General features: G+C 40.5%; 2 protein-coding genes across 3 annotated transcripts in view; one reads left to right on the plus strand and one right to left on the minus strand.

Annotated features, from left to right (window-relative positions):
* Nucleotides 1-10,872, minus strand: part of WDR27 (WD repeat domain 27) — an 83,973-nt gene extending 73,101 nt beyond the window's left edge. Inside the window, 8 exon segments of the mRNA XM_050709824.1 lie at nucleotides 1,128-1,260; nucleotides 2,618-2,732; nucleotides 3,639-3,709; nucleotides 4,868-4,919; nucleotides 6,865-6,978; nucleotides 7,450-7,574; nucleotides 9,697-9,838; nucleotides 10,693-10,872. Coding sequence (XP_050565781.1) covers nucleotides 1,128-1,260; nucleotides 2,618-2,732; nucleotides 3,639-3,709; nucleotides 4,868-4,919; nucleotides 6,865-6,978; nucleotides 7,450-7,574; nucleotides 9,697-9,838; nucleotides 10,693-10,872 — 932 coding nt within the window.
* A 1,527-nt stretch (nucleotides 10,873-12,399) lies between these two features.
* On the plus strand, nucleotides 12,400-15,288 carry C3H6orf120 (chromosome 3 C6orf120 homolog). 2 transcript variants are annotated; one of them, XM_035539020.2, is made up of 2 exons: nucleotides 12,400-12,507; nucleotides 13,978-15,288. In XM_035539020.2, exon 2 carries the CDS (start codon nucleotides 14,025-14,027, stop codon nucleotides 14,580-14,582), a length of 558 nt encoding a protein of 185 aa, XP_035394913.1. In that variant the 5' UTR covers nucleotides 12,400-12,507; nucleotides 13,978-14,024; the 3' UTR covers nucleotides 14,583-15,288. The 2 variants fall into 2 exon arrangements, with proteins under 2 accessions (XP_035394913.1, XP_035394911.1); XM_035539018.2 differs by lacking the exon at nucleotides 12,400-12,507 and adding an exon at nucleotides 12,628-12,797 and having other exon boundaries at nucleotides 13,978-14,648.
* Nucleotides 15,289-15,356: the final 68 nt, after the last annotated feature.

Genomic DNA, 15,356 nt, shown 5'->3' on the forward strand with positions numbered 1-15,356 from the left:
TAGGGACATAGCAAATTCTTCATTGCTAGAAAACTAGCCTTGTTTAAAGATGTCAGATCAAATCTATAGTTTTCATGAAGGCAAAGCTGTCGAGATTTGAGAGTGGTATTATACAAGCATTAAAACAAATTGACTGTAATAATTCCTCTCTTGGTCTTAGAGGTCTGATATCCCATTAAAGTAAGTCTGAGATGTATGTCTTAAAACTCACCATTTCCTTCCTCTCCAAGGTAGAAAATGTGGGCATCATGGAAATAACTGTTTGTAAATAATTACTTCAATTTGACATAAAGTCAAACAAAATGATCCAGGACTGATGGATATTCTTCTTCTCTCTTTATCAAAAAAATGTTTATAAACCTAACCAGAGGATTAATCAGCTATACCTGTACAACCCACCTGAGAGCACAGACTGGAATAAACATTTTCTAAAACACAACTTGGCTGAGAAATTTCTCCAAGTGCCAGGTATAAATAACAAAAACAAATTGTTCTATGAAACATTTATTGTGGCTGTATCCTGAATAGACTCCTGGATATCTGTTAATTTGGTTAAACTTCTCTTCAGGAAAGAGCTGCAATATAAGGATTAATTTAGATATATATCCTTCACCTGGCCAACCAATTCCATAGGAAGGAGTAAAACCATCATGTTTTGAAATGTCTGTCTCTCCGACAAATGCTTGGCTAGAACAGGTTATGAAATTTAAACTTATTTACATTTGGAAGGCAAACTGACACAGGCACGCAGTGAAGTGACTGCATGAGACTTATTTCCTTAGGAAAGCAAGCTAAAAATAAATTTGGCTTATTAATTCTAATTAAATATTTTTAACTAGTTATTTCTGATCAGCTGGTATCAAGAGATACCAAAGTGGATATTCCCAATGCCATTTTCATAAAATTATTTTTCAGGCTAGAAACCTGTTTTAACTTTGTATCACTTTCTGTATACTATCTCTCTAAGAATAGGTCACCAAAACTTGCAGATCACTGAATATATTCTCTGTTTTACCTGTTGCATTAAAAAAGAAATAGTAAACTGCAGTGAAAATATTCTGAGAACCAATAGGAACTCCTAGGAATAGATTCCAGCTGTATACTTGGTGATATTTTAAGGGACTTACATGTTTTCTTCGTTACAGAAACATTCTGAATAATCACAGTGTTCAATTAGGAGGATAGACAATGATGTTTCCACTGGCCCTTCTGGTCTCACGCTGTTTGTTTTGCAAAGCTTGGAATTATTTTGTCTTTCACCTAAAGATAGCCAATCAACAATACCAGCTATCAACAAAACAATGAAATGAGGGAAACGGATGGCATTTAACATAGAATTAAAAGTAACATAGTAAAATAGCATGAAATAAGACCACAGTCAATTTCCATTTCAAAAGATGGAGATATCCTAAGAGCCAGCCTTCTTGAAATAGCTCTCCTCAATACTGTGTTATTTTTAGTGCTATTTTCTTTCAAATACTTAGTAATAAGTTCTGAAAAGCTTACTTAGGGACTGAAAAGGATTTGCAGAAGTTAGGTGCATTCATATCAAAAAGTGACTCTGAAAGCCATATACCAACAGCCCCTAAATATGCTGGGTGCTTTTCCATTTAGCCTGCAGGTTCCCTTTGCACTAAGTTATAGAATCATAAAATCATTTAGGTTGGAAAAGACCTTGAAGATCATGAGGTCCAATCAAATTCCCTTGGCACTAAAGCTACAACATAATCCAGAAACATGATGGAAAAATTCATCTTCCAAAGGAGCCTCCAATCCATTATGCTTGTCCAGTTCACACCTAGGAACTACTAGCACTGAACTGAAAATTAAGCACAGACATAACATCACTCTGTTTCAGACATCCAAAGATGAAAGCAACAGGCATGTATTTTACATAATAACAAGACATTTACCGATCTTTCTCATTAGATTGAGATGTCTGCCTGCGCTATTGCAGATGGGCCAGTGGGCAGCTAAAAATACAACAGTCATGGGTCCAGAAAGAGAGCAAGCAAGGGAAATGAGATCTCCCCTTCCCCAAAGAAAGCTCCCTCTTGTTTGTCTTTAAGAGAACTTCAACTCACTTTAGCTAGTATGCAAGTAGTCTGAGTGCCTCATTTAGGCATATAGAATATCTTTGCTGAGGTACATTATTAAAAGACTTATAAATACTCTGTGTTATACCCCTAGAAAAAACTCCACCAATTAAATATATCATGGAGGCTCTGGTGTGGATGCAAATAAATAAAATAACTCCTAGAATCTTCGAAGATAACAGAAATGGTACTTCACTTAGACAATGGATGAATTTTTTAGGAACTGATGCAGTTTGAACTGAAGCCTTGGGCAATGACTTTAATAATAATAATAAAAGCTCAGTATTTAACATCATGCAATAATTTTTATAACATTAAGGCCAAAATGTTATTACAGACACACATGCATAATTCTTCCCAAGTATTCCAATCCCCAGCTATATCTCAGCTTCAGTAAGAATTCCATGCCACCGAGATTCATTAACTTTATCACTTATAGTAAATTCTCATGGTATCAAAGGCACACACCCAGTTACCAACAGCAACTGACATATATCAGCTTTTTAGAAGCACTATGCTACCTGATTCTTTGCCAGATTTCCAGATTTTATTACAGAATTTCTCCTGCTCTTTCTTTAAGTCAATACGTGCCATACAACGGTAATTATGATCAGTGATTAAACTGAAGATCCGGAGCTGCAAGTAAAAAAAAAAAGCAATTGCAGTAACTTTTTGATACTAAACATAAAGCTTACATGGATAAGAAGTACAGATCCAACATTAAAATGTAATTAATATATTTTTATACATTATATATGATGTAACTAATGATTTTTTAATATCTGGAATCTAACTTTGGACCGAAATTAAATTATATGAATTTATATTCCAAGATCATCAATGGGTATTTTCAGTATCAGCAAAAGAAGCCACTGTCAATTTAAACTGCGTGTCTAATTCCCATGTTTAAGTCTTTGAAAAACACTTCTCACAGATTATTTCCTACTATTAACAATCCAAGGTATTGTGCACACAATTGCTCACTGAGCCATGGAAATAAATTTCATTATTACCTCTCTCTTTTTAGGCACCACTATAGTTAAGTGTTTAAACAACAACAACAAACAGTCTTTAAATGCTATAGGAAAGTCTCATGTAAATATATTCTTAACATTAAATTAAAGAAAAGCTGAAATGCATATTCACATTATCACATTTTGCTTAGAATTCCACCGTGCTGAAATCATGGCCTCTCTGATTTATTGTCATGGGTTTCAACCGTTGGCCAAAAAAGGAGAATCCTGTTTTTCACCTTTTTTCTCTTAAAACGGCTGTACTTATAGACTCTCAGTGTACACATGCTATGTACTTACTGATTGTAGTTCTAAAACCTTTCCCGGTTTTCAGGAAGAAGTTTGTATTTTATAATAGAAGTATTATATACCTTGCATGGTTCATGCTCAAAGCACTGAATTATGCTTACAAAAATAATTATTGTAACAACTCAACATTTGTATGCAAATTGTTAAGATTTTTGATAGATAATTAATAATAGATGACAGTTTTATCATACAGAGATTAATTTTTATGTCTAATTCTTACCTGTCCGTCACCACATCCAGTGATAATCTGTTTATTTTCTTCATCAATTATTAGACTTAGCAAAGGAAATGCTGCTTCAAAAGAGGTGCAATTATTTCCACAGTACACAGAAATCAGACATTTTATTAAAACACACAATTCAAAACCGATGCCTCCTATTGATGAGGACAGGTGAAAAACAACAACACCCTTACTGCAATCCTTACGGTTGCAAAGGGCCCTAGATTTTGCATTGCAATGGGCTTTCCACTTGCAGGTCTGCAGCCTGCCTTTCATCCAAGTTGCCATGACAGTGCTTTTGGGTAACCTTGTAAATCACTACCATGGCAGTGGTTTTCCACATCCTTTCACCCAAGCTGCTATGGCAATGGTTTTCAGAGCTCCTGTAGTAGTAGTTTTCCCTTGCTGTTCCTACACAATTATTCTCATGGCCTTTTACCTGCAAATCCTAATATTACTGTTAAAAAAGCTTTCCAAATGTTGCGATTGCCATAGGCAATGGGTGTGGTCTCCCTTCTTCCTCTCCTTTCCTACCATGTGGTTAGAGCTCTTAGTTTACTTTTGGGCATATAATAATAATAATGATACGATGATGAATAATAATTAACAAAGCCTAAATACTAACACCCATGCACCTGTTGTCTCTAGTCAGAGTGTGCTCCAACCTGCACTAGCAGCACCATAAGCAGGAACGATCAGCACAGGGTTTAAGCAGGTCCCAGTGAAAACTATATGTTACTTTAGGAGACATTTTATTGGCGAGGTGTGTCCTTGCTGCACTGGAGATGTTTGTCTTCCTCTTCTCTCCTTTTGTTCTCATCTTTCCACAAAAGTAACTTACATTTTTAAAGTCAATGTATGCCTTCAGCTAGAGACCCTGTTAATAAATCTACATATGGTACACATCATGTCCTTTCATGTCATATACAAAACTTGAAAAAAAGAAAGCCCATAGAGAGTGGAGCTGTATCTACAAAATAAAAGAGCTCCTATTTGTGTATCTCAGTAAATGCCAAGAGTTATATGCACTCCCTGTACAAACAGAAATGCTTATAAAAGTACACTAAAACTATCTACCCTGAAAAGGAATGACTTTAAAGGACAATATATTTACTAGCATACGATTTACTAGAAATATTTTGACTAGCTCAACTAAATACTTCTATAATGATTTTATTTTATTGTGAGGGACAGACATTATGAAAAGATACATAAAAAATAAAATTTACCTGTTAATACTCCTGACTGATATATTAACAGGCCAGTAGAATAGTCCCATACCTTTGGGGAAAAACAAATAAATAAATAAAGATAGGCACCTACTTAGATCTTTGAGGAAAACACAAACTTAAGGGCCATCAAGTGGTGAAAACAGGGAAACGCAGCCCTTGATACAATATAGTAAGGTTATTTTCAGTAGCCGTTGTTTTGTTGTTTTTCACCCCATGTTCACCTTTGTTTAACTGATAAGGAAACCCACTTGGTATGGATACACAAGCAATTAGAAGTTAAGAGATCTTGAAAGTTACGCTAAAATAATGTGTAGACATACACTTGAACTAGATTTCACACAGGAAGCTTGCATGATTTCACAATTTTGCTATTGGGCCCTAGAATAAGAGATTATTAGTAGTAATAATGCTACTTATTACGATCTATAGATCCACAAAAAAATCAACTTTCATTATTAACGTGACTGTTTCTAAGGGATGCATTCTAATGCTTAATAGTTGACTAAGAAAGCTAAATAAAAACAAAAATTTCCTCTCATACTGCTACTTCTACAAGCCTTCCTCAAAACAATTTCTTCTACATTTACGATAGCTATCACAGCATGGATTAAAAGCATCGCAGTCAGACAGCCCCTGCTCTCCAAACATGGCTGTGTGCCTTTGTATACCTCCCAAGCTTTTCTCTTTGTTCATGCTTCATTTGCTCATGAATGTAAATATTATTCTCCTAAAAAGCTTCTTCCTAGATTTTGTTTTTCAGTTTATCTGAAGAGATTCTCACCCATTTCATTTCTTTAAACTAGTAAAAGGGCTAGGGCAGCATGAGGTTTCGGATGTCCTGTGTCCTGTAACCACAGGAGCCAACTACCATAGACTCCAGTGTTGCTGCCTTACAGAATTGCCCCTAACCTGCAAAATAAGGCAGGGCAAATAAAGTAGGAAGACAGTCTTACTAAATTATTTGATAGACTTGAAAGATTTTTTCATCTGATTGTCATTTTAGTCCCAATTTTTATCTAGCTGAAAAGACCTTATCATTAGAACTTTAATTTATCAACTCTTCATCAAATACATAAGAAAGAGCATAAAGAGCATTTCTTTAGTCATTTTCACCTTTATTTAATTTATCCAGTCAACATAAACTAAATAAGAAACAATCAAAAAGTCAGAATTATTATTTCCTAAAATTCTAATTCAATCTTTGCATTTCCTTTGTCCAAGACAAGGACAAAAATGAAACCAGCATTTTCTCCAGAACAGAGTTCCATAAAAATTAAATTTGAAAATAAATATATGCATATTTGATACAGCAACATTTGTTTTCACTTTAGCTTGTTGAATCAAATGTTGGGCTATGTTTACAGGGATATAGAGGACAATCAGTAGAAGACTAACTGCTTCTAATCAAAACACCCACCCTACTATCTTGTGAAAGACACACCTAGGTTTACCCAGGCTCCTTTTTCCTCCTTATTGCCTAACATGTCTTTAACTGTCATCGTGTATACAACAGCAGCAGTCCATGGTGTCATCATGTAAAATGCTGTGTGGCAAAAATCCTGGCAGCATGTAATAACCCAACCATGTCATGTGAGACACCAAAACAATATTCCTGTAACAGAAAATTCCAATCATTGTCAGCAGACTCAAAGTGGAATGCTTTAATTCAGTTCAGTATACTGAAACACTTCAATTACAGCCAAACAGATCAAAATATGTTGTGTTCATTTGCTGGATAATAAAAATTACCAAAGTTAACACTTCATCATAGAAAGTTTTGAATATATAAAATGCGTATTGTTCTTTAAAAAAAATAATAATAATTAATTTCTATAATAATTTCCCTAGCAACTCTTAAGAACAATGTCCTGATCTCTACAAAGTCAAAGATGATTTTTGCTTAACTTGCAGTAAACATTTATAAAGCAAAAAGACAACTTTACTTCAAAAATTCACTATATATCTTTTAAAGTGCAGCTCTACAATTTCCTTGCCTTAAAGCTTCTGTCTTCAGACACTGATATAAGCACATTTCTCCGCCATGTGCAAAACTCAGCAGCAGTAACTGGAGCCAGGTGACCATTCAGTTCAGCTAGTATAGCTTCATTCTGTGATAAGTTAAGCCAAAACAAAAACAAATCAGATTTAAAACAAAAACTGACAATTAGTTCAAGTTTTTAATAATTAATAATTATTATTAAAAATATCAGATTTGTGTTCAAAGTATGAATTCAATAAGATTTTTCTTAAGCCAAATGCAGCCCTTTATATCATTCTGCTGGCAAAAACACTAAATGCTACATTTCCTTCTTCAAAATGAATGACGTAGGAGTAATTTTTCAGATGTTGTCAGAATGTTTTCTACTTCTAAGTTATTGAGATATTGTTTCAACTTTTTATTCTAGTCTCTTATCCAGTATACGATGCATTATAAAGCATTAGTTAATACTTACTTTCATGTATATGAGAAGATGAATGCACTTGATTAATTATTCTGACACGACTGTATCATTATTTTAGTTGAAAGAGAATAAGCTAAAGGAACAATATCAACATAGCTACAAAGAATGGTATCTCACCTTTGCGCTTAACACGTAGATCCGATTTTCAGCACATACTGCCACTTGTTGATCATCTGGACTAAACCTTACATGAAGCACTATTCCCAAAAGAGTTCCAATAATAATTCCTTGAGGTGTTATCCCTGCAGAAATTTTATTAAGACTCAATAAATTCTAAAACTCTAGTACAGTTTGATTCTCAGAAACATTGCATAACAGTTACCTAGCCGCACACCTATGCCAGCATCTGTCAGGAAGATGTACAGAATAACACAGAATTTAATAATCAGAGACTCGTAAAACAGCTTGGAAGGGACCTTTAAAGATCATCTAGTCCAATCCTAGGCTATTGAAAAGCAAAGCACAGAACTATGCACCAGGATTTCTCCATCTGCCTCGCTGCCTAGACAATATCTGGTACTCACTGAAATACTAATAGTAAGTGTGCCAATCAAATTATATTTTCATTGAAAACTATCAGGAATGGGATTTTTGGAGTAGGGTGATGTGCCCAGAGAACCCAGTGGTGACATGTTCATTTTGGAGGTAAGAAATCCTGATTCAAGCCCAGTAGCACAGAGGTTTGAAAAATATTTCTTCTGGTTGAGTATTTCAGCCACCCAGCCACTAAGCAAGGGGGACTTTCCTTCTCTTGATTTTAATTCTTCTGTGGGAAAGGGCTAAAGGAGGGGATACATCACTAAAAATCATTACAGAGTTTGATGATAAAACTAGCTTTGAGAACAGGTTCATGTTTCATCCCTCTCTACACCACAACATTATGGCCATCTCAGCAGTTCAAGCAGGTTGGCTTCTGCAGATTTGTACTTTATGACGCTACTTTTAACAATGTGGAGAGGCTTTGGACATCTCATTAAATTTTAGGATTTCATAGGCAGAAAATTAACTAGAAGAGTCACAACAGCTATAGGTGGTCCATTTCTTGGTTTTACCCTAAAGGCTGTGGAGTCTTTTAGAGCAGATCAATGTGTCAAGGTCTATCAGACTGGAGAGATGGATCACACAAAGAATTCCTTAACCACCTTGATACATTTGTTAAAAATATGGTAAGCAAAAGCAGGCCAAAACAGCATGAGAGTACAGTCTGGGGGGAGAAAGACTGCTGAAGAGCCTGTGGATAGAGAACAGGGAAAGAAGGAAATTGAGCAGCAGTGAATCTGGCTCTCAAATGTCTTTGTATTAGAACTACCCATACCGTCTATCTGTCTCCGTTTACTGTCTATACCTATCTTCTATTTTTGTCTTCCCTATATTCTCAGTCCTGTTTCATGCCCACTCCCTGAATTGCTCTTTGATTCTCTGTTACACTTATATGGATTCAGATGTAATGATGACATATATTACAGAAGTACTTAAAATGTTGATATTTCTTTACAACATTTATTTTCATAATATGTAGAATTGCCAATTCAGTGTGGAGCAGAGTACAAGACACAACTCTCACACATTAAATCATAGGCAAATCTATGAAATTTTTAGTAGTGATGGACACCACCACATAACTCTTTCACTGGCTCCAAAACTCTTTCACTGGCTCCAAAAGAGGTCCATAATGATTCTCAACTCTTACACTATAATAATATTTTTTGGACAGAGTATCACTGGGACTCTAGTCATGACTTTCAGGGTCTTGCTCTCTTTCATTCTCTCTCTACTTCCCAGTCAATTTAAGCTCAAAGAGGCGTTAGCACTGCTCCCTAGAATCAAACTCCATCTGTTGAGGCTCCAACACTCACTGGTGTTCAGGATGTTAGAACATCTACCTTTTTTGTGTCCTCTCACCATACCTCTCCTTCACTCATGCACTCTCCCAAATCAGATACTTGCACAGCTCACACACACACACACACACACACACAGGTGTTTCAGAGGCAGGAGAGGAAGGACCAGACAAAGCAGGATGGAGCACACTAGTTCTGCACATATTCCAGAAAAGTTAGCATTTAGTGATTTTGGCATTGCATGCTTAGTTATGCAGTGCTGGCATGCTTACAGTGTCAGTGTCCCTTTTATGGCATAGTGGTAAAACCTAACTGTCTTTACAGTGCTTCTGTGAGTTTCCTCTGGCAGGTCTGTACACCAAGGTCTCTGTTGTTGCTGCTGCTTGCTCGGTTTTCCCCAGCTGTACCAGGCTCCCAGCAGCCCACCAGCTGCTGAGCAGTGCCCAGCTCCGTGGCCAGGACCACGGCCAGTTCCCGGCTGCGCCGCGTTGCCCCTGTGGCCCGTAGGTAGCTGATACTCTACCTTCTTGCTCTTTCTGCGCACATTCAGCCAGATTCCACACGATCACGCGCTCACGGGAAGCAGAGCAGACAAGAAGGGGCTCGGTTTTATTTCCAAATGACAGCGCGGAAACCGAGTGCTGATGTCCTAACAAACGTAATGGCTGACAAACGCACATAAAGAAGAGTTAAATGAGTCACTTCAAATTAAAATTACAAATAGTGCAAAATTATAAACGGATAATATTTGAGCAATTAACAAAATTGTTCCAAACTCATTTTTATTTATTGCTCCAAAATCACTTAATAAATTACAATATAGCTGCACTGGGTCTGGCTGGGACCAAGTAAACATTCCTCGCACCAGATTGTATGGTGCCATTCTGGATTTTGTGACCAAACTAGTGACGACAATACACAACATTTTAACTGTTGCTGAACAGTGCTTGCACAGCATCAAGGCTTTCTCATTTTGCCAGCCTGTTCCCCCAGCGTCCAGCAAGTTGTATGTGGGCAGGCAAGAAGCTGGGAGCTGACACAGCTGGGACAGGTGACTCGAGCCGGCCAAAGGGATATCCCATACCAGTGACATCAGGCTCTGCGAAAGAACTGGAGTGTGAGAAGATGCTGTTAGGGGTTGTCTTCTACGGTAGTGATTGCTCAGAGGGTGGCTGGAAATTGGTCTGTTTGTAGGAAGTGGTGGGCAATTGCGTTTTTCATCACATCATTCTACCTCTTTCCTTTACTCATTAAACTGTGTCTCTCGACCCACGAGTTTTTCTCACTGTTGCCCTGGGGATTCTCTCGCCCACCCTGCTGGGAGGGAGCGAGTGGGTGGCTGTGTGGCTGCTGAGCATGATCACTTACATTGTTCACATTGGACAGACATAGCTCCCAGCCAACGCTAGCATCTTCCAAGCATAAAGGTGAAACCTGACCCTGTTACTATTTGTGCCTGCCTTCCCTGTTAGCGTTCCTCTACAGCAACAGCCTACAAAGAGAGGCGCTGTGGTTTTACCTGGCCAGCCGGACTCCAGACGCACAGCTCCCTTTTATTCAGAGGGAACGCGCAGTACGGGTGGCTGCACGCCGGCTGGACAAAGCGGGCCGACAGCCGGGATCTCACCGCGTGTTTTTCGCAGACGACGCCGGCTTTGCCTCTCCCTCCAGCGGAACACCGCGCCCCTTCCCTTTCCATCCTGCCTCAGACCCACAACGCGGCACCTCCCGGGGCCCGTCCCCAGCTCCTCACAGCGAGGGCGGCCCCGCGGCCGCAGGGGAGCGCCCCAACGGCCGGGCCGTTACCACGGCAGCGCGACGCCGACGGGGCGCGGCCGCGACCGCCCCCGCCCTGAGCATCGGGTGCTCAGAGGTGACCCAATTCACCGCACGGGACACGCAGTATTTCTTTCCTAAAATAGCTCGCCCCTGAGAACGCTGGATAGGAGCTTTATTCTGACAATCTGCACGAGTGATGCAGTTATAAACGCCTCATGACGGTTTAGTCAGCGGTAAATAAAGGCTGATAAAGCACAAAGGTGCTGCTCAGGCAGGCAAACGGTGCTGAGGAGTACAGAACTTGTTCTGAAGCATGTTGTGCACTTGTCTGCAACTGTTCCTGATCATTTCAGTGTGCTTTTTGCCAATTCATTTCACTACAGCTCATTCTCATCTTTCAATGTTTGTAGCTACAATACTTCCAATGACCCACAATTCATATAAATTAGGGAATGAGAAGAAATCCAAGAAACCATCAGAGATCTTGAATTAACTTCTTACCCGATCAAGCAGGAGTTAAACACCAACTCCGTTGCCACAGCTGAACCCCGATCCAGTAAAGTCAGTTTGATCAAGATGGATGCAGTGAGAAATGTACAGCACGCTGCATCCACAGGTGAAGTACCCCCTAGTGATGTCCCATTCCAAAGCAACACAATGCTAAAGGACCCTGGCCCCAGCAGGTTGTCGTAGCTTGGATATCCACCTGTTCCACATGGAACTACTAGCTACATGAAAATAAATAAATAAATAAATAAATGAATAAATAAAAAGACTTACGATGTTAGGGCATTTTAGGGAAACGCCAGTTCCTCATCACGTCATGTTTTTGTGTGCTTTCGTGATTATTCTCAATATCCAATCATTTTAACAGAAACTTTAAATAATGAGATTTAGCAGCTTTAATAGTTTAATGTGTTTTGAGCAGTTGGTAAAAGACTGACGTTGATTTTAAGAAAGCTCAACCTTAACAGAATCCACATTTGCAGGTCCATGCAGCCCGTTTTGTTTGTGACAGGCATGGACAAAAGTTATGTGGGTTTGAAGAAATTGGAGAGCTAAGGTTTGAAGACAGAGTATTATCTCATTCTATGAATACAGGATCCCTGAGATGCATAAACAACTTCTCTTTTATCACCCAGTACACAACATTCTCCGTGAAGATTTTTTTATCAATTCCAGTCCTTCAGTCTTGCTTAGCTTTAAAGATTTCAGTCAGGGTAAGGTGCCTGTTGAAATCAGTGGGCTCTCAAAATCCTTTTTTTTTCCCTCTTTCCACGTTTTTTTTCCCCATCCTGTGATCTTTAAGGTGAAGTTTGTGCCGCCACAGGAGCTGTAGTCAACTAGAAATGACACAAAAGCCCAGCGCTGGCCTCCGCCGGGCGCAGGCCGCCTCCCGCCCCGTCCCGCCGAGCGCCTCAGCCGGGGCGGTGGTTGCCAGGGCGACGGCCGCGCCCCGCCGCGCTCTCGCGATAGCAGGGCCGCGGGCGGCGGCTCGCGCGCGGCCGTAACGGCGGTACCGGCGGTAACGGCTGTAACGGCCGTGGCGGCGGTGGTGAGTGGCGGCCGCCGGGCCGGGCTCTGAGGGGGGCGCGCAGGGGGCGCGGCGAGGCCGGAGGGGCGGCGCTGTGCCCGGCGGTCCCTCGGTGGGGCCCCGGGGTGGGGCTTGGCCGCGCCTCCCTGCGCCGCCGCACGTCCGCGGAGCCGAGCCGGAGCCGCGCCGCCGCCGCTCCGTGCCCGCGGCCTGCGCCGGCCCGCGGGGAGGAGGCAGCTGAGGGGGGCGGCCGGGCTCCCGGCACTGTCCAAGGTCTCCCGAGATCTCCCGGGCGCCGGACAGGAGCTCAGGTGGGATTGGCCGTCGCTTGTGCTTAGCCAGGTGTTTTCTGCTCCGTCTGTTCCTCCCCTCGGGTGTTGCTTCATCGCCGCCTCGGCTCGGATTGGCTTGTTCTCTGATCCAGAAAACAGCTTTTCTGTCACTGTTCAAAGGGCTTGGTCAGTCTGGCAGGTTCTGTGAGCGCTGCGCTTCCTTGCGCGGTGCTGCCTTCGCAGAATTGTGGCCTTGTGTTCTAGAGGCCCCTGGGACAGAAAACTTGTTACTACAGAAATGCTCGTACGTTTTTGTCCCTAGATCTGGCTAGCTGGAAAACCACTAAGCTTCAAGCGACGTCTCGGTGGAAGTAATGCAGTTTGTTTACATGCTAGCAATTTACCAGCAGCTGTCACGTTTAAGATAATTGCTCAGTCCTCATGGAAGGCGTGAGGGGGTGGAAATCTTCATCTGAAACATCAAGGTGCATGTACTTCCAGTTCCCACACTTGACCAAGACCGGCATGTAAAATTCGGTCAGCTGTATGCTTTGAAAGGCTTTGACAAAGTTTAGAGCTTGCTGCTCTGTGCACGTGCTCTTTGTGCAGCTGTTGAAAGGACTGGAGTGCTGCGGGCATGCTCAAGCTGCCTGGCTGGGAGCGTGCAACAAGGGGGAAGGGGCACAAGGGCCTTCGTTTGGTAACAGCCCTTTCCCTCTGCCCCTGGTCCCAGCAACTTGAGCTGTCTGTTTTGTAGGCAAGTGCTGTATAGAGCTGAGCATTTGTACGGTAACAAAAACTTTATAAAAGTAAATGCAGTTCTTCAGTGAAGATATGCCAAATTTGGTCATAGAAATAATCCATGCTGCAGAACCATAATTTAGTATATTGTGTTATCTCAGTAGATGATCTGGTTTTAGTTCTAGCTCCCTTCCCACTGCAGGTCAGAATGCGTACTGCTTCATACATGCACACATATTTGCACCTGAACTGTTTTCTGAGGTCATTTAAATCCTACCATACAGAGCTCTGAACTTAGCAACAGAGTGGTTTTTTTTTTTACTGTTTTAAAAAGGAAAAAAGTTAGCGAATGTACATAACTGAAGTTGTTTAACTTTGTGTGAACTAGAGAGGATTTCTAAAAATTACCGAATTAAAAACAAAACTGATTCCTTCCAGGAACGGTGTATACTAAATCTAAATTATTTTGTATTTGCAGGGTAGCGCACGTGACAGCAGGAAGAATCAGAGTAAAACTTAATAGTCATGGCAGCACGCTGGAGGAGAGTCCTGATAATATTTGTGGCAGCTCAAGTACTATTTGTGGTAAAGACCTTTGAGGAAGAGGATGTACCTGAAGAATGGCTTCTTCTTCATGTTGTTCAAGGTCAGATTGGAGCGGGAAACTACAGCTACTTGAGACTAAATCACGAGGGAAAGATAGTACTTCAGATGCGGAGTTTAAAAGGTGATGCGGATTTGTATGTATCTGATGTAACTCTTCACCCCAGCTTTGATGAGTACGAGTTACAGTCCGTAACTTGTGGCCAAGATGTTGTCCACGTACCAGCACACTTCCGCCGCCCAGTGGGAATAGGGATTTATGGTCACCCCTCTCACCTGGAGAGTGAGTTTGAAATGAAGGTCTACTACGATCGAACAGTTGTACAGTATCCTTTTGGCGAGGCTTCTTACAACCCAGAGGAGATGGAAGCAAACCAGAAATACTCACACACCACAGAAGATGAATCTCAGGATGAAGAATCTGTTTTCTGGACTATACTTATTGGAATCTTGAAATTAATACTTGAAATTCTTTTTTAAATTCATATACACTAGACTAAATCAAATTTCAGCCTGTGAAATTGAACATGAATAACTTTCTGTAATATTTAATACTCTTTGTTGTGTTTCCTGAACCAGAAAGAAAGTAGGGGGGTGAGGGGGGAAAAAGCCATATTTAATTTTATATTGTAAAATCCTGCCCTACATGTAAAATGAGCAGCAAGCACAGTATTTGCAGCATTCAACTTTAGAGATCAGGGCTTAAAGATGAATGTAGAGTTGGGAATCTCTAAACAGGTGCTTAGGAAAAAAATCAGCTCTAATCCTTTTTTTCTATCATTATTTTACAAAAAGCAAAATACAAACAGCTGCACTTCAGTGCCCCCTCTCAATCTCAATCATATTTTAAGATAAAATCTATTCTTTCTCTGCCAGGTATCTGCAGTAGAACTAATTCGCAGTGGCTTTGGAGTGCAGTCAAGCTGAGGAGCCTAGGGTGAAGGAAAGAAAAACCAAACAATCACCTAAGGGGACAGATGGTCTGTATTTTGACTGCTTGTGCTCTACATCCCATCAACCATCTGTAAGCAGAGGCCTGTCCGGTCACTCAGCACCTCCGCAAATCCATGACCAGAATCGAGTACACGATACTTCAATATTACTATAGGGAGAGGAAGCCTTCAGCTGTTGTTACTTGTCAATATGACATTCTAATTCCTCATTAAAGGCAATGCAGTATATAGGATCTTAAGCTTGAGAGGTATTTTCTTACACCTCCCTTTACAGCTTTTTGTGATTTTTTTTTCTTTTCAA

This window comes from Cygnus atratus, chromosome 3 (assembly GCF_013377495.2).
Source record: "Cygnus atratus isolate AKBS03 ecotype Queensland, Australia chromosome 3, CAtr_DNAZoo_HiC_assembly, whole genome shotgun sequence".
Lineage (NCBI taxonomy): Eukaryota > Metazoa > Chordata > Aves > Anseriformes > Anatidae > Cygnus > Cygnus atratus.

Excerpts from the sequence above, each read along its gene's own strand:
- C3H6orf120 (XM_035539020.2), top strand. The coding sequence starts at position 14,025 with ATGGCAGCACGCTGGAGGAGAGTCCTGATAATATTTGTGGCAGCTCAA.